At 41.0% G+C, this 18,648-nt stretch overlaps 1 protein-coding gene and 2 pseudogenes across 1 annotated transcript; 1 reads left to right on the top strand and 2 right to left on the bottom strand.

Moving 5' to 3' along the window:
• Positions 1-560: 560 nt before the first annotated feature.
• Positions 561-2,652, bottom strand: LOC116353633 (L-amino-acid oxidase-like). Its single transcript, XM_031790670.1, has 3 exons — positions 2,369-2,652; positions 2,071-2,207; positions 561-1,968 (listed from the first exon to the last, which is right to left on the bottom strand). The coding sequence occupies exons 1-3, from the start codon at positions 2,423-2,425 to the stop codon at positions 1,209-1,211; spliced, it is 954 nt and encodes a 317-aa protein (XP_031646530.1). The 5' UTR covers positions 2,426-2,652; the 3' UTR covers positions 561-1,208.
• A 98-nt stretch (positions 2,653-2,750) lies between these two features.
• On the bottom strand, positions 2,751-6,045 carry LOC109905605 (L-amino-acid oxidase-like; annotated as a pseudogene).
• Positions 6,046-9,681: 3,636 nt separating this feature from the next.
• The window catches only part of LOC109904801 (sorting nexin-19-like), a 39,395-nt pseudogene continuing 30,428 nt past the window's right edge, over positions 9,682-18,648 (top strand).

The raw sequence follows: 18,648 nt of genomic DNA on the forward strand, positions 1-18,648 counted from the left end.
GAAAATATTGGAGAGTCATGACTCATGTGTTAGTCAATTATCTTCGTAATAGAGCAAACCCACAACAAACCACTGAGCAACAAACGCATAAGCCTACAGAGAAGGTCATTATCAGCTCTACCGGTTGAATTAACCCGACTGTAACCAATCCTAGGTACTGTAATGGACGGCTTTGATTTAAATTCGTCAGAAAAGGCTGATGCTTCAGAGCTCCAAAGGATGATCGCAATTGAACAACAGAAAGCGCAGTTTCAGGCCCAGGTAGATAGCTTCGCTCCATACATCAGAAGTTATGCTACGAAGTTAGCTATCCAACTAAAGCTAGGTACATTAACTATTCTGAACTGTATCTTGCATTTGATTTTTTATTATACAATTAAATGTGTTCTCAGAATGGACAAACCGGATTGCGAGTTGATTACGGAATCTTCTATTTATGTTTTGAGTTTTGAGATCTCCACATGGAAGTTGACTTAGCTGATTCATTGCTTCTTTTGACTAACCGGTTCACGCAGATGGTGCAGAATGGTACCCATTGATGGGAGCTGGACAATGAGAAATAGGCTATAATGTTTTTATTTTGTAAGAGAACTGTGCATTATGTTTTCCCTTATGCATCGAACCCATAACAGCATTGCCTAAAATGATGATATGCCACAGTACAATTATTCAACAGGTAGGCCTAAATTGGACATGCTAGAGAATCAAAGTATTTGGTTGCAATACAGCTTTATTCAAGTTAAAAATAACTTTAATAAAGTTAGGCCCAAGAACTACACCTACACAGTGCTACTCATAACATCTCTATAACATCTGTGTGACAACATCATTTGACATAGTTATTTTGTACAATACTGTAGGCTATTTAACAAAGTTGCCATTTTAAAACAGTACACACAAAAATAACAGGTTCGAAAGGGAAAAAAAGTATGAACATTGTGCCCTGAAGAGGACTTGTAAAATAGGCCAGTAAACATTTTCAGTTCTGCTGAACATTTCGTCAACACTCCTCTCATCATGTTGTGCCATTCATATTGAGTAGAGCAGAACACATGAATACTACCGAATGCATCATCAGACAGTACTAATAATGTTTTATCAAAATAAATCGTTTTTGGTTTGGCCATTGGATTTCGTCATTTAGTTTGTCAACATTCAACCTCTCAAGCTATTCAAAATAAAAATGTATGTGCCCAGGCCCCAGATGTCTATCCTTCCAGGTTACTGATGTTCCTGGCTGCCCTTAGTGCAGAATTCATGGCAGTCTCAATCCAAGCATGAGGTAGTGCCGTGTGCTCCCCAGCAAAGTGGACCCTGCTCTCATTCCTGAACAGGTCCGAGGCGTAGTCCGTCTGCTGGTAAGGTGTGTAAAGGGCAAAAGCCCCCAGGCTGAAGGGATCCAGCCCCCACTTCTTCACCAACCCTCCAGTGCAGAGAGGTCGTATAGCCTCCCCATGGATCTTAACCAGGTCATCCATCACCAAGGCCTTCAGTTCATACTCGCTGACCCCCTGGAACAGAGTGGAGTCATCGGAACAGGTGTAGGATGCAAGGAGAGCCCCCCCAGCCGTGCCTGGGAAGCTGTGGCTAGGGTAGTAGATGAAACGAGAGGGGAGATCCGTGATGCTTTTCCCCCCTTTGATACCATCCTTTTCCCAGAATCTCTCACTGAAGCTGAGGACCACCTTGGTGGAGCTGGCGTAGTGCACGGACCGCAGGGCCTCCATCTTCTGGGGTGACAGCGGGGGTTCCATGAAGAGGGTGGCCTTTGCTGTAGCTGTCACCAGGGCATAGTCGACTGTGAGGTTGGTCAGAGAGGATGGATCATGCCAGTCCTGGTAGGATACGGTCACATTGCTGCTGGTTTGACTGATGAGTCGGACCTTGGAGTTGAGAAGGATAGTGCAGTTGAGGGCCTGGTAAAATGCCCTCTGTAAATGGTCAAACCCATCAGTGATCTCGTAATAGCTGAAAAACAGAACATTCCACTTCTTTAATACACTACTTAACAAACACTAGATGTAGGACGGGGTGTCTAATTTGATTGTACATGCATAGTGGTGTTCTTACACAGTGTTGTCATTGATATCCGACTGAATATACAGCATCTCAGTAAGTGATGCGTAGAAGAGGCTGTTCTCATTCAGGATATCTCCAATCATGCGCAGGGCACCACGACTCAGGTTCCCCTCATTCACTAGATACTCCTGTCAGAAAACACTCATTAAAATGGCTGAATAAAGATATTTAGATACATTTGTTCCCATTTCTAGTAAGGAAAGTGGCAAAGTGCCTACCAATTTAGAGTCTGACAATAATCCTGCATCTTGTCTGATGGTTACCTATAAGCAACCAAGTGTTTTCTTACCTTAACTGAGTACGAGTCATATTTTCTCAACATGGCCTCGCAGCCAGCTGTCTTCATATCATCCCTTATCTACAACAAATCATTTATATAAACATTTGTTATAACTGTTATGTGACACATACCTGTATATAACAACATTTAACATTACACAGTGTTCCACCACAGGAGTCTAAACATGCTGATCAGACCACGTGCGTCCATATGCGCCGTCTAATTTAAACATTGGGTTGTTATTTTACCTGAAATGCACAAGGTTCCTCTACTCCCGACAATTAATCCACAGATAAAAGCGTAAACAGTTTGTTTCTAGTAATCTCTCCTCCTTCCAGGCTTCTTCTTTGGACTTTATATTGCGGTTGGCAACCAACTTTATGGTGCATTACCACCACCGACTGGAGTGTGGACCTCAGTTCATCTTTCAATCACCCACGTGGGTATATGCTCCTAAAAACCAATGAGGAGATGGGAGAGGCGGAACTTGCAGCGCGTCAAGTGCCACAAATAGAACCAAGTTCTATTTTAGTGCCTGGCTACACAGATGTTCTTTGACGTGCGCAAGCTGTGTGGGTGCAATGATTGAATAATGTGTACATTTATTTTGCAACACGAATGGTGGGAGCCCCCCCTCTCTTTGCACACACCTTCCACAGGGCCAAGTCAAAGAGCTGACCAGCCGATTTTCCCCTTTCCTTGTCAGTCAAGGGATAGTTCAGCACATCTGGGTTCTCTTTAACTCTGTATGTTTTCTGCAGCAACCCGTTCACATGGTAATATGTGTTGATGTCATCCTGGATAAATGGATTCAGTCCAAGGCCCATTTTTGATGAAAATGATAAAATAATTCTGTTGAATTAAAAATGCCATAGTTAACATTGTATTGATGGTTAAAGTACACTTGCTATCATTCTTATGCAACTCTATAGGACATGCACCAGTATCTGATAATGATTCATTTGAGATAGGATGCTTGACCTCTTTTGAACAATAACATGTGAAGACAGGGGATAAGAGGTAGCTACTTATTTCATGTGATAGGACAACAGGCCTTACTCACTTGTGAAAGCTAGTGATCCTCATAGCACCCAGCTCTGCATACCATCCCTCTCTTCTATTTCTGTAGGTCTCCACCCGTCCTCCAATTCGATCACTTGCCTCTATTAAAGTCACCTTGTCCAAAAAAACAAACGCTATCAGTTTCCCCATTTTACTCTGTAGGTCTATTGTTAGTCATAACCAGATAATTATAATACTGACACTAAATTCCTTTCTCACTATGTCAATCATAAGTAAATTAGCATATGTCAATGATATTAATTGTGTTGACATTGATACAGTAAATTATACAAAAGATACCGTACCTTGTGCCCTGGCGTCCTCCAGAAACTTTGCTGCAGTCAGTCCAGCAATACCACCACCGATGATGGCAATATGATGGGGTGTCTTTGTGAAGGGAAGACCTCTGTCCACAATTTCAAGGAGTTCGGCATAGTCTGAATCTTGCAGGCACTCAAAAAGAGGATCCTCAATGTATCCATTGACACTGAAAACTATGATCACACCTATAGCGACAGGAACTAGAAAAGAGCAAAAGTAAATGTTTAATGGGCCTTTATGCTTACAATATAAAAAAAACATGTACAAATTTATTTTTAAAAGGGCTACAGAGGGATATGTTATTAAAGTAGATGCAACATACATGAATGGCATACAATCTGCTGGGCTATTCTTATTTCCACCCAAAATCACAAAACAAGACCGAGAATGACTTTTAGAATGTTCCTGAACATCCCCTCCACTACTTTCCAATGATTTGTAGGAATTCAACAACACATTTTTACAAAAGCAGAAGCTATTGTTTTGCAATTATACATAGAGGATCACATGTTTATTTGTATTTGCATTGCCCCATAAGGTGACGCAATACTTGTTATTTTGATTGTAGAGTCAATGTATGTCTGGACTCCCTGAAACAATGCATTTTTACAAATTCTTCAAATAAACAAAAATATAGGCTATGAACTTTGAACACAAGTCAACTTGTCATTATAACTAAGCTAAAGTAAGATGTGTTTAATAAAAAGGAAAATACTTACAATATTTGCACAACGCCACATAGGGTATCATCTTGACTCCTAAGCCCAGAGTCCTTGCTTTCCCTTTTCTAGTGATGCTCACGCCCACCGGAGAAATAGAAACCTAAAGCAAAACGTGGAGGCACGTACTGTAGCCTAGATAATGTGATTGACTTTGTTTTACTAATATTATATATGTTATATAATATTGAACCCCACCAATATTAAGTTACACTTTTGTTTTCGTTGCTTATTAAATTAAGAACATTAACATTAATTTGCGAATCATGCATATCATAACGACTTACCTTAAAACACCTATATATGAATAAATCATTAGGTCTACAGACAAACTGAGATACAGGTAGGCTACCTTCATTGGAGACCACTCACCTTCATCAAACTTATCAAAAGCGATATGCATGAATGAAACAAATATCTGTGAGCTATATAGTTTAGCTATATTACTTAGCCTAAATATTTTCTAGTATTCTTACAAGTTGGCGTCTCACCATGAAAGACTGGAAATCACACATGGTATGTGTGAAATTGCACCCAACGTATGTTAATGAGTGACCTATGTGGGCTCCTGAGGTCGAAAATAAATATTTTCCGACACCGGCTCGAGATTCAACCACACTGAACAAATTAGATTAGTGAGGTTTACTATTCACCAGCATACCTCATTTCCCCCTTCCCACCAACATAATATATGTTTTATAGTGCATCATTTTTAGTGTCACCTGAAGTGCACCTTGCCAGAACGTCTACTCACCTTAGTGTGATGTCAAATGATAAGCCTGTCTTCGTTTATAGTGCAGGAGGAGTGCAATCGAAAGTAAACGTGAAGGTTTCAAAAGGGTTACATCATTGGAATTCCTTTGTTTCCGTTAATTGAGAATTGGATACATATCAAAAGCCGCTTGATAAAAGCCTTTCAATTCATGTGATGTAAACAGGCAGCAACACATTAACTGTAATGCAATGGATGTGCTCCACAATGCACCTTTCACCATGCATAATAACCTGATTGCTATATTACTCTTTATAACAAAAATGATAAACAGAAAAAGAACAAGACGAAAGTAAATGTTTCCTACTTCCTTGACTGCATTAATGATGCATCCCAATGGCACCCTATTCTATACATTGCGCTTTGAGTCCTGGTCAAAAGTAGTGCACACAAGTTCCATCCGAAATTTGACTTTAACCCAACCCTTCCGAAAGACACATATACAGGTTTTGGAGAGGTGCGGGGGGCTGCTACCGTGGGCAACGGGAAGCTGTTGTTGCCTTGGTCAAGGGTACAACGGCAGGCAATGGCATTTAGGATTTGATACCAGCAACCCTCCAGTTGCCAACTCACTTCCCCCAATATTTTTCCCGTCGGTATGGATGCAAAGACTGACCATCCATTATATCAAAATTATAGTTTTAATATGTTTTGAGGCTATACAGGGTTTGTTTACATTTACATTGTTTATAAACATTTCTGTAAAACACGCTTATATTTGGGGTTTTGATAGGGTACAATAATTGAACTAAGCGCATTAGGCCTTTATAAGTTATATTCTTCAAGAATCAATGCGTTTATTTCCAGTGGTGTAAAGTTAAGTAAAAATACTTTAAAGTACTACTTAAGTAGTTTTTGGTGGCATCTGTACTTTACTATTTATATTTTTGACTACTTTTACTTCACTAGATTTCTATAAAAAATAATACACTTTTTACTCCATACATTTTCCAAGACACCCAAAAGTACTTGTTACATTTTGAAAGAATCCAAGTCCACTTCCTGCACTTATCAAGAGAAAATCCCTGGTCATCCCTACTGCCTCTGATCTGGTGGACTCACTAAACACAAATTAATGCTTAGTTTGTAAATTATATCTTAGTGTTGGAGTGTACCCCTGGATATCCACCAATATATATACACATATTTATTTTATGTTTTATTATTGTGCCATCAGGTTTGCTTAAAATAAGGAATTTGAAATTATTTATACTTTTACTTTTGATACTTAAGTATATTTTAGCAATTGCATTAACTTTTGAGACTTAAGTATTTAAATATAATTAAATGATTAAATTAAATGAACTTAGAAAAACATCAGCCACTTTTTGCATTAGACTTTTACTCAAGTAGTATATTACTAGGTGACTTCCACTTTTGCTTTAGTCATTGTATCTTTACTTTTACTCAAGTATGACAATTGAGTACTTTTCCCACCACTGTTTATATCATTCATTTCTAAGTTCACAAATTGATGTAGCCTTCAAGGATTCTAGATTTAAGCATTTCCTACGCTACATTGTGCCACATTGACGTTCTTTGTGGCATATTTTTTTCAGGTTATCTGAGCAGCCGCTGAACACTAGAATAGATTCTTTCAACAGCCAAAGTAGAGCCACATGCCAAAGTAGAGTCAAATCAAATCCAATGTATTCATCACATACACCGTTTACAGCAGGTATAAAAGGTGCAGCGAAATGCTTATGTGCTAGCTCCCTCAACAATGCAGTACATTAATCAATAATAATGATGAAAATAGAAAAGTAAAAATAACATGTAGTGGAAGTAATAGAATATGTAGTGTGCTGTATTTACACTGTATTTACACATAGAAATTGGGTAGTGGAATCAATAGTATATATCAGAACAGCACTGTTGATCTACAGTTGAAGTCGGAAGTTTACATACACTAAGTTGACTGTGCCTTTATTAAACAGCTTGGAAAATTCCAGAAAATTATGTCATGGCTTTAGAAGCTTCCGATAGGCTAATTTACATAATTTGAGTCAATTGGAGGTGTACCTGTGGATGTAGTTCAAGGCCTACCTTCAAACTCAGTGCCTCTTTGCTTGACATCATGGGAAAATCAAAAGAAATCAGCCAAGACCTCAGAAAAAAAATTGTAGACCTCCACAAGTCTGGTTCATCCTTGGGAGCAATTTCCAAATGCCTGAAGGTACCACGTTCATCTGTACAAACAATAGGACGTAAGTATAAACACCATGGGACCACGCAGCCGTCACACCGCACAGGAAGGAGACTTGTTCTAAAAAATCCAGACTACGGTTTGCAACTGCACACGGAGACAAAGATCGTACTTTTTGGAGAAATGTCCTTTGGTCTGATGAAACAAAAATAAAACTGTTTGGCCATAATGACCATCGTTATGTTTGGTGAAAAAGGGGGAAGCTTGCAAGCCGAAGAACACCATCCCAACCGTGAAGCACGGGGGTGGCAGCATCATGTTGTGGGGGTGCTTTGCTGCAGGAGGGACTGGTGCACTTCACAAAATAGATGGCATCATGACAATGGAAAATTATGGGGATATATTGAAGCAACATCTCAAAACATCAGTCAGGAAGATAAAGCTTGGACGCAAATGGGTCTTCCAAATGGACAATGGCCCCAAGCACACTTCTAAAGTTGTGGCAAAATGGCTTAAGACACCAAAGTCAAGGTATTGGAGTGGCCATCACAAAGCCCTGACCTCAATCCTACCGAAAATGTGTGGGCAGAACTGAAAAAGCGTGTGCGAGCAAGGAGGCCTACAAACCTGACCCAGTTACACCAGCTCTTTATTTATTAATTAATTTCACCTTTATTTAACCAGGTAAGCTAGTTGAGAACAAGTTCTCATTTACAACTGTGACCTGGCCAAGATAAAGCAAAGCAGTGCGACATAAACAACAACACAGAGTTACACATGGAATAAACAAGCATACAATCAATAACACAATAGAAAAATAAAGAATGTCTATGTACAGTGTGTGCAAGTGGTGTGAGGAGGTAGGCAATAAATAGGCCATAGTAGCAAAGTAATTACAATTTAGCAGATTAACACTGGAGTGATAAATGAGCAGATGATGATGTGCAAGTAGAGATACGGGTGTGCAAATGAGCAGAAAAGTAAATAAAAACAATATGGGAATGAGGTAGGTAGATTGGGTGGGCTATTTACAGATAAACTATGTACAGCTGCAGCGATCGTTTAGCTGCTCAGATAGCTGATGTTTAAAGTTAGTGAGGGAAATATACGTCTCCAGCTTCAGCGATTTTTGCAATTCTTTCCAGTCACTGGCAGCAGAGAACTGGAAGGAAAGGCGGCCAAAGGAGGTGTTGGCTTTGGGGATGACCAGTGAGATATACCTGCTGGAGCGCGTGCTACGGGTGGCTGTTGTTATCGTGACCAGTAAGCTGAGATAAGGCTGAGCTTTACCTAGCATAGACTTGTAGATGTCCTGGAGCCAGTGGGTCTGGCGACGAATATGTAGCGAGGGCCAGCCGACAAGAGCATACAGGTCGCAGTGGTGTTTGGTATAAGGGGCTTTGATAACAAAACGTATGGCACTGTGATAGACTGTATCCAGTTTGCTGAGTAGAGTGTTGGAGGCTATTTTGTAGATGACATCGCCGAAGTCGAGGTAGGATAGTCAGTTTTACTGGGGTAAGTTTGGCTGCATGAGTGAAGGAGGCTTTGTTGCGAAATAGAAAGCCAATTCTAGATTTGATTTTGGATTGGAGATGGTTAATAGTCTGGAAGGAGAGTTTACAGTCTAGCCAGACACCTAGGTATTTGTAGTTGTCCACATATTCTAGGTCAGAACCGTCCAGGGTAGTGATGCTAGTCGGGCGGGCGGGTGCGGGCAACGAACGTTTGAAAAGCATGCATTTGGCTTTACTAGCGTTTAAGAGCAGTTGGAGGCCACGGAAGGAGTGTTGTATGGCATTGAAGCTCGTTTGGAGGTTAGTTAACACAGTGTCCAAAGAAGGGCCCGATGTATACAGAATGGTGTTGTCTGCGAAGAGGTGGATAAGGGAATCACCCGCAGCAAGAGCTATATCATTGATATATACAGAGAAAATAGTCGGCCTGAGAATTGAACCCTGTGGTACCCCCAGAGAGACTGCCAGAGGTCCGGACAACAGGCCATCTTCACCCTAGACCACAATATGTCACCTTTGTTTAAAAAAAATCTTGAATGAAATGAGAATTTATTGGCTAACCTTGACATCAATAATTCGTTTTTATCTTTAACCCTACTCTGTAAGTATAGCAAAAACCTTGAGCAACATTTTTTTTGCAGCAGTTTGCTTCTCACTCGTTTTTAGATAATGTCAGGCCCTTCTAGCTGGTCCATTTAGAAAGGTTGTGTCTACGTGGAGTACACCTACGACTGGAAGTGACTTTTCGTAGCAGGTTATGAGAGGATTTTAGCTAACTCTAACCAATGACCCTGTATCATGGGTATGACAATTACTTTATACTGTTCTAATTAAGTTGGTAACCAGTTTATAATAGCAATAAGGCACTTCGGGGGTTTGTGGTATATGGCCAATATACCACTGCTAAGGGCTGTGTCTTAAGAACAGCCCTAGTCGTGGTATATTTGCCATAAACCACACTTCATCTTGCATTTTTCCTTAATCATAGTAGTCAAATCAAGTTAAATCGACATGCATTGATGGAAAATGATCTGGCGAGTTTAGTAAAAGGAAATTATATTTGATATTTTCTTGCGATATATTCTGAAACTCTGAATAATCATTATTTTGATGGAAAACTGAATTTTGCATCTTAGTCCACGTAGTTACAAATTACATCGATATTCCTTCTTTATTCGCTCCATAACGTTATTGAAAAAGGAGTTCATTGGATAAATTTGGCAACACCTCTCTTACTGCGCCCCAAGAAATGTGTCAGTTGAAGCATCATTGTCTAGAAATACTAGCTAGACCTGGCAACCCTGGTCAAGGGATACAGGAAGTAAATAAACTAATGCCCGAGCTGTCAAAAAAAGACAAGACGTTGCCTGCTTCTTGCAAGTGATACAGTTGCCATGACCGCTTGTATAATTTTACTTGTCGTACTTTCAGAAACATACAGCTAGCTACATTGACTAAGGTAAATTCAGCTTGGGTAATTTAGCCTAAAGTAATGGTCGTGGGGCGGCAGGGTAGCCTAGTGGTTAGAGCGTTGGACTAGTAACCGAAAGGTTGCAAGTTCAAATCCCCGTGCTGACAAGGTACAAATCTGTCGTTCTGCCCCTGAACAGGCAGTTAACCCACTGTTCCTAGGCCGTCATTGGAAATAAGAATTTGTTCTTAACTGACTTGCCTAGTTAAATAAAGGTAAATTAAAATGGAATGCTTGGCTAGCAGCTATTAACGTTAGTTATAGCAAGCTAACGAAAGGAAAGGCAACCCGACATCATATCAATAATGTAATATAACATATGATCAGTTCATTGTAAAGTCAATGTGTCATTACAAAATCGTTAGATGAAACAGTTTCACTTTTACATAGCAACAAGCTAGCTTAGTACAGTACCTAGCTAACGTTAACTAGCTAGCTAGGTCCACTCCACTGCTGCTAGCCTGAGCTACTCAGCTAACTTAGCACCGGTAGCTAGCTAGCCAGGTTGCAGGGAAGAAATTAGTTTATCACAGAGAATAATTAACTAGCTGTCTATTCACATATGTGCTGCCAGCTAAATCATGTGAAATAAATGTCACGTTACTTATAAGATTTTTTTTTTTACACTGAATATAAAAGTCATATGAAGAGCCATGACTCACACTCAGTCGGAGACTTTTGGTCCAATTCAGTAGACCACGCCGGAGCCAACTGGGCTTTGGAGCTCTTCTGACATGGCTGATTCTCTTCCATTGACTGTTAAATGTATGGCTGCTGTGTGTCTTCACAAGCCTCCTGAGGGGCTGGCTGGGATCTCAGGCTGTGCTGGACTCCAACAGCGCTGTTCACCAGGAGAGGTTCATCACATTGGAAAGGATCCCTCCTTCGCCTGAGAGTGAGCGGCAGCTAGACCACTATATACAGACCACTGTGCACAAGATCATCCAAGACTTCCTCCTGGTACTGCATAGTGTCCTCAGAGTGGGACTTTCAGGTTGAGGTGCAAAGTGCCATGTACTCCATGGCAATGGCTCTGAAGTGTCGGTCAAGAAGAGTGGACCGTAAGGTCCTGGCTCAGGGGGTTTTGGACCTGTGTGGCGGCCACCTTCAGAGTTACCTGAGAGCCAAAGATGTCATGGCCTAGCTGAAGAAGCAACCGGATGGAGAGAACAGCCTCTGGAAAGCATACTCCCGGGTCTGCACACCTCACCTTGCTGTGAAGAGCTCGGCCATGGAGGTGAACTACACCAGGGCTGTTGTTGACCTGCTGCTGCATGTCCTTGTCCCTCTGCCTCACCTGGAAACCCGAACTGGAAGGTTTGTGGTCGGAGAGCTCATCACATGCAATGTCCTTCTCCCCTTCTTTACGAAACTATCGGATCCTGGCTGAACCTGTTAATCTTTGCAAGCCCCCTCTGCAGACCTCCTCCCCTATGGTGCCCCTGCCCCCCTTCAGCTTCAAGCCCCTCAGCAGCCGCGAAATCCCGATCATCATCCAGAACCTCCACATCCCCGGGACCATCATGGCCAAGGAGCACCGTCACACCGGCTCGCACACTCTCTACACGGTCAAGGTGAGTTATTATTGCAAGGTGACTCTGTTTGTTGTTTGATGTATGGAGAACATGACATGTTTTTGGTTTGAAAAGGCTAGGTTACATATGTATCTTCATATAGGCTACTGAAACATAACTTGTCTTTCAGGATGAAACAGCAATGGACTCTGATAACCCAGGGTCTATCCAGCCAGTTGCCTATCACACTGTCAACCGGCGATATAGTGAGTTTCTCAACCTACAGACCCGCTTGGAGGAGAAATCAGACTTGCGAAAACTCCTCAAAAGTAAGTATTGTTATCTGAACAATGACAGGCGTTTTAGTTCCATGTGTCATGTGGAACTAGACTGGGTGTCTTTCGTACAGCTTCTAACTGATCTTATTAACATGGTTTAGATGTGAAAGCACCAAAGAAAATATTTCCAGACTTGTCGACCAAGTGGAACGGGGGTATCCAGGAGTCATCAGGCCAGGTAGTCCTGAGTAATAATCCTAGGGCTCAGGTCCTCCGGGAGAGGAGAGAAAGAGAGAGAAAATTAGAGGGAGCATACTTATAATTCACACAGGACACCGGATAAGACAGGAGAATTACACCAGATATAACAGACTGACCCTAGCCAACCGGCACATAGACTATTGCAGCATAGATACTGGAGGCTGAGATGGGTGGGTCGGGGGACACTGTGGCCCTGTCCGACGATACCCCCGGACAGGGCCAACCAGGCAGGATGTAACCCCACCCACTTTGCCAAAGCACAGACCCCACACCACTAGAGGGATACAAAGTTACTACCCAGAGACACAGCTGAGTATAACCCACGAAGATCTCTTCCAACGCACAGGAAGATCACGTCTGTGACTCAACCCACTCAAGTGGGTCCCTCTCCTAGGGATGACATGGAAGTGCACTAGTAAACCAGTGACTCAGCCCCCCCCATAATAGGGTCAGAGGCAGAGAATCCCGGTAGAGAAAGGGGAGCCGGCCAGGCAGAGACAGCATACCAGACTGTTATATGAAGGGAGGGCCAGACATTCAAATGACCATTTCCTATTTTACTGGCCACATTCTGTTTGGTGGCTGGGTGTAAGCCTATAATTTCGAAATCAAAGAATCTATTTCTGGAACTTGACAGTAAATCTGTCATTTTAGTGATGCCATTTCATCAAGAATATGCATTACGAAGTTGAGACAGCACTTGCTCAAGGATTCAGTAGTTGAGTTGGCAGACTAAAGGCGTCCAAATACATAAGTTCAGTTTGCTCTGTAGTTAATTTGGATGTTTTTGGAGTGGAGGTCTTAGTCGTGCTATTTGACATCTAACTAAGATGTTTGAATGCAGTATTTCTCAAGTGAAAAGATGTGCATGAAAAGTAGTCGTCTGTCGTTGAATGACAACACTTCATTGAAGAATCCCTACTGTTGACCAATCACCAACAAAGGGACATAGACTTCGGCTCCCAAACTTCGACAAGCCTCAAGAAAACATTTTGTGTGCTCAAACAGTAAAAAAAAACTCCTGCCGAACACCAAACGAACCAAAACGTCGCAAAATGTTGTCATAATATATGCACAAACTGTTTTGACTGGGAAGCATGCATTAAAGCTTTAGAGATGGACTTGATCTTTTGCTACATAAACTGACGAAGCAGATGCTGGTTTACCAAGGCGGTAAACCAAAAGTAATCAGATTAAATTACAAATTTTGACAATTATTTGACTAATTACTTTAATTGTGGTGTAATCTGTAATTACATGTTTCAAGTAATTTGTCCAAACCTGAATATATAGACCTGTGTTTCCATGACATAGACTGACCAGGTGAAAGCTATGATCTCTTATTAATGTCACCCATTAAATCCACTTCAATCAGTGTAGATGAAGGGGAGGAGATGGGTTTAAGAAGGATTTGTAAGCCTTGAGACAACTGAGACATGAATTGTGTATGCGATCCACCAGGGGGTGAGGTGCCTTTTGAATGAAGTATGGTAGTAAGTGCCAGGGCGCACCGGTTTGAGTGTGTCAAGAACTGCAACACTGCTGGGTTTTGTGGGAATCATTGGAGTCAACATGGGCCAGCATCCCTGTGGAGCAATTTCCACACCTTGTAGAGTCCATGCACCGACGATATGAGGCTGTTCTGAGGGCAAAATGGAAGGTGTTCATTGTGTTTTGTACACGCAGAATATGTATAACTGAGCAACAGGACAAGTACATTAGATTAGAGTGTCTAGTTTGAGAAACACAAGTCCTCAACTGGCAGCTTCATTAAATAGTACCCGCAAAAAACAGTCTCAACGTCAACAGTGAAGAGGCGACTTCGGGATGCTGGCCTTCTAGGCAGAGTAACTCTGTCCAGTGTCTGTGTTCTTTTGCCCATCTTTTCTTTTTATTGGCCACTCTGAGATATGGCTTTATCTTTGCAACTCTGCCTAGAAGGCCAGCATCCCGGAGTCGCCTATTCACCGTTTCTTTCAAAAGTGACCCCAAACTTTTGAGCACAAGTGTGTATATATATACAGTTGAAGTCGGAAATTTACATACACCTTAGCCAAATACATTTAAACTAAGTTTTTCACAATTCCTGACATTTAATCCTAGTAAAACGTCCCTGTCTTAGGTCAGTAAGGATCACCACTTTATTTTAAGAATGTGAAATGTCAGAATAATAGTAGAGAGAATGATTTATTTCAGCTTTTATTTCTTTCATCACATTCCCAGTGGGTCAGAAGTTTACATACACTCATTTAGTATTTGGTAGCATTGCCTTTAAATTGTTTAACTTGGGTCAAATGTTTCGGGTAGCCTTCCACAAGCTTCCCACAATAAGTTGGGTGAATTTTGGCCCATTCCTCCTGACAGAGCGGGTGTAACTGAGTCAGGTTTGTAGGCCTCCTTGCTCACACGCGCTTTTTTCAGTTCGGCCCACAGATTTTCTATATGATTGAGGTCAGGGTTTTGTGATAGCCACTCCAATACCATGACTTTGTTGTCCTTAAACCATTTTGCCACAACTTTGGAAGTATGCGTAGGGTCAATGTGCATTTGGAAGACCCATTTGCGACCAAGCTTTAACTTCCTGACTGATGTCTTGAGATGTTGCTTCAATATAGCCACATAATTTTCCATTGTCATGATGCCATCTATTTTGTGAAGTGCACCAGTCCCTCCTGCAGCAAAGCACCCCCACAACATGATGCTACCATCCCTGTGCTTCACGGTTGGGTCATTATGGCCAAACAGTTATATTTTTGTTTCATCAGACCAGAGGACATTTCTCCAAAAAGTACAATCTTTGTCCCCATATGCAGTTGCAAACCGTAGTCTGGCTTTTTTTTATGGTGGTTTTGGAGCAGTGGCTTCTTCCTTGCTGAGCAGCCTTTCAGGTTATGTTGATATAGGACTCATTTGACTGTGGATATAGATACTTTAGTACCTGTTTCCCCCAGCATCTTCACAAGGTCCTTTGCTGTTGTTCTGGGATTGATTTGCACTTTTCGCACCAAAGTACATTAATCTCCAGGAGACAGAACGGATCTCCTTCCTGAGCGATATGACAGCTGCGTGGTCCCATGGTGTTTATAATTGCGTACTATTGTTTGTACAAATGAACGTGGTACCTTCAGGCATTTGGAAATTGCTCCCAAGGATGAACCAGACTTGTCGAGGTCTACAATTTTTTTTCTGAGGTCTTGGCTGATTTCTTTTGATTTTCCCATGATGTCGAGCAAAGAGGAATTGAGTTTGATGGTAGACCTTGAAATATATCCACAGGTACACCTCCTATTGACTCAAATTATGTCAATTAGCCTATCAGAAGCTTTTAAAGCCATGATATAGTTTTCTGGAATTTTCCAAGCTGTTTAAAGGCACAGTCAACTTAGTGTATGTACTTCTGACCCATTGGAATTGTGATACAGTGAATTATAAGTGAAATAATCTGTCAAATAAATTGTTGTAAAATTGACTTGTGTCATGCACATATCCTAACCGACTTGCTAAAACTATAGTTTGTTAACAAGAAATTTGTGGAGTAGTTGAAAAACAAGTTTTAATGACTCCAACCTAAGTGTATGTAAACTTCCGACTTCAACTGTATACACACGCACAGTACCAGTAAAACGTTTGGACACAGCCTACTCATTCCAGGGTTTTTCTTTATATTACTATTTTCTACATTGTAAAATAATAGTGAAGACATCAAAACTATGAAATAACACATATGGAATCATGTAGTAACCAAAAAAGTGTTAAACAAAGTAGCCACCTTTTTCCTTGATGACAGCTTTGCACACTCTTGGCATTCTCTCAACCAGCTTCATGAGGTAGTCACCTGGAATGCATTTCAATTAACAGGTGTGCCTTGTTAAAAGTTAATTTGTGTAATTTCTTTCCTTAATGCGTTTGAGCCAATCAGTTGTGTTTTGACAAGGTATCTGGTATACAGAAGATTTCCCTATTTGGTAAAAGACCAAGTCCATATTATGACAAGAACAGCTCAAATAAGCAAAGAGAAACGATAGTCCATCATTACTTTAAGACATGAAGGTCAGTCAATGCAGAAAATGTCAAGAACTTTGAACGTTTCTTCAAGTGCATTCACAAAAACCATCAAGCGCTATGATGAAACTGGTTCTCACAAGGACTGCCACAGGAAAGGAAGACCCAGAGTTACCTCTGCTGCAGAGGATACGTTCATTAGAGTTAATTGCACCTTACATTGCAGCCCAAATAAATGCTTCACAGAGTTCAAGTAACAGACACATCTCAACATCAACTGTTCAGAAGAGATTGCGTGAATCAGGCCTTTATGGTCGAATTGCTGCAAAGAAACCACTACTGAAGGACACCAATAATAAGAAGAGACTTGCTTGGGCCAAGAAACACAAGCAATGGACATTAAACCGATGGAAATCTGTCCTTTTGGTCTGACAAGTCCAGATTTTTGAGATTTTTGAGATTTTTGGTTCCACCCGCCATAGCTTTGTGAGACGCAGAGTAGGTGAACGGATGATCTCCATGCTCAGCAAATGTGGGAACTGCTTCAAGACTGTTGGAAAAGCATTCCAGGTGAAGCTGGTTGAGACAATGCTAAGAGTGTGGAACTAAAATTAAATATATTTTGATTTGTTTAACAGTTTTTTGCTTACTACATGATTCCATATGTGTTATTTCATCGTTTTGATGTCTTCACTATTATTCTACAAAGTAGAAAATAGTTGAAAATAAAGAAAAACCCTTGAATGAGTAGATGTGTCCAAACTTTTGACTGGTATTGTATATATATACACAATATTTAATGATGAAATTCACTTGACATTTATGTGAAATGGGTTGTGAAATGCATTGTTATAGAAATAAAGTTTGATTCCATTCAAACGATTGTGTTACCTGCTTTTGTGTCTGTTTTCAGGTCCTGGCTAAGGTTCTCCAGTAAATCACCCCAGTCCTTAATGTCTCTGACATGAGGTCTAAAGTGCTATACTGCTTTGATGAGGGGAGCACAGTAAGTACTGTGCTTTGCTGTGGTCTCTTGACTACAGTGATGCCTGTCGCATTCAATTCTGTTATCAGTATTTTTACTCCTTAAACCCATGAATGTTTATGTCATGCTTCTCTTTTTGCAGGGGTTTAACAGCTTGTCAGTAGCTGGTCTAGAGGCCTTCATCAAGGAGCGGGAACTTGCGGTGATGCAGAGGCTGAGAGGGAAGGCAGTCCAGGCCTCAGAGGAGAAGTGGGAGGCCCACAGAATAATCTACCAGGTACATCCATTCAAGATTCTGGTAAGGACTGCAAGAAATGTGGATTGTTTTAGTAGTGGTGGATGGCTAAACTTACATGACCACTCACAATATTGTTAATTGGCCCATCAGTTCAAAACAGGAACTAAGTTCTTACATCAATCTTGGCTCGTGATAGTGGATGTTTGCGTCATGACTGCTTCCTGTTCTTCCCGACAGTGTCTGTCTGTGAGTCATTTATTGTGAAATGCTGTTTTTTTACTGTACTTTTTCATAAAACCAGGATTTGCTACTTTTCTTACTTAGTTTAAGTTCCGTGACTGGTCCTGTCTATGAATGTGTAGTGTTTTGGAAGGGGAACAGCACAGAAGGTTAAGGTCCTCTAACTGGTAAGATATTTTATGTCTCCAATCCAGTGAATGGGTGATCCCATTGACTTCATATGGAAACAATCTCCCAAGACTTGACATTGGAATGAATATGTCCCTTTTATTTGAATCCAAATAGCTGGGGCTTCATGTTTAAAGTCTGCTCATTGTCTTGTCTGAAGGAGACGTGTTTCAGATGTGGGCCAGACTTTGATGGTGAGCTGTCTGGCTCCCTCTCGCTGACCAGACAGGTCTGAAACATCCTGTTCCAGATCTCTCCTGAACATTTCAAGGGTGAAAGGTAAACAACCTGAATGCTGTGACCAGCATACTCCTGAAGTACTATAATGTCACCACTAGAGGGAAGTCTTGGCAAACATTTGATGGGGGTATTTAAAAGAGAAAATCTTTTATTGTCTATGCTGAGAAATCTTTCCAGGAGCAAGAGGTTACAGGTTGTGTCAATGTTTGACATTGTGCGGATCATAGGTTTTTCTTTTTTGACAGATTCCCTCTGACAATTTTTTTTCAATAATGTTGAAGCCATACAATAGATATCTAACACTTACATGAGGCTTTATTGTTTTGAGATTTTCAAATTTCATAGCCAGAATGCT

Source organism: Oncorhynchus kisutch, linkage group LG15 (assembly GCF_002021735.2).
Source record: "Oncorhynchus kisutch isolate 150728-3 linkage group LG15, Okis_V2, whole genome shotgun sequence".
NCBI classification, from domain to species: Eukaryota; Metazoa; Chordata; class Actinopteri; order Salmoniformes; family Salmonidae; genus Oncorhynchus; species Oncorhynchus kisutch.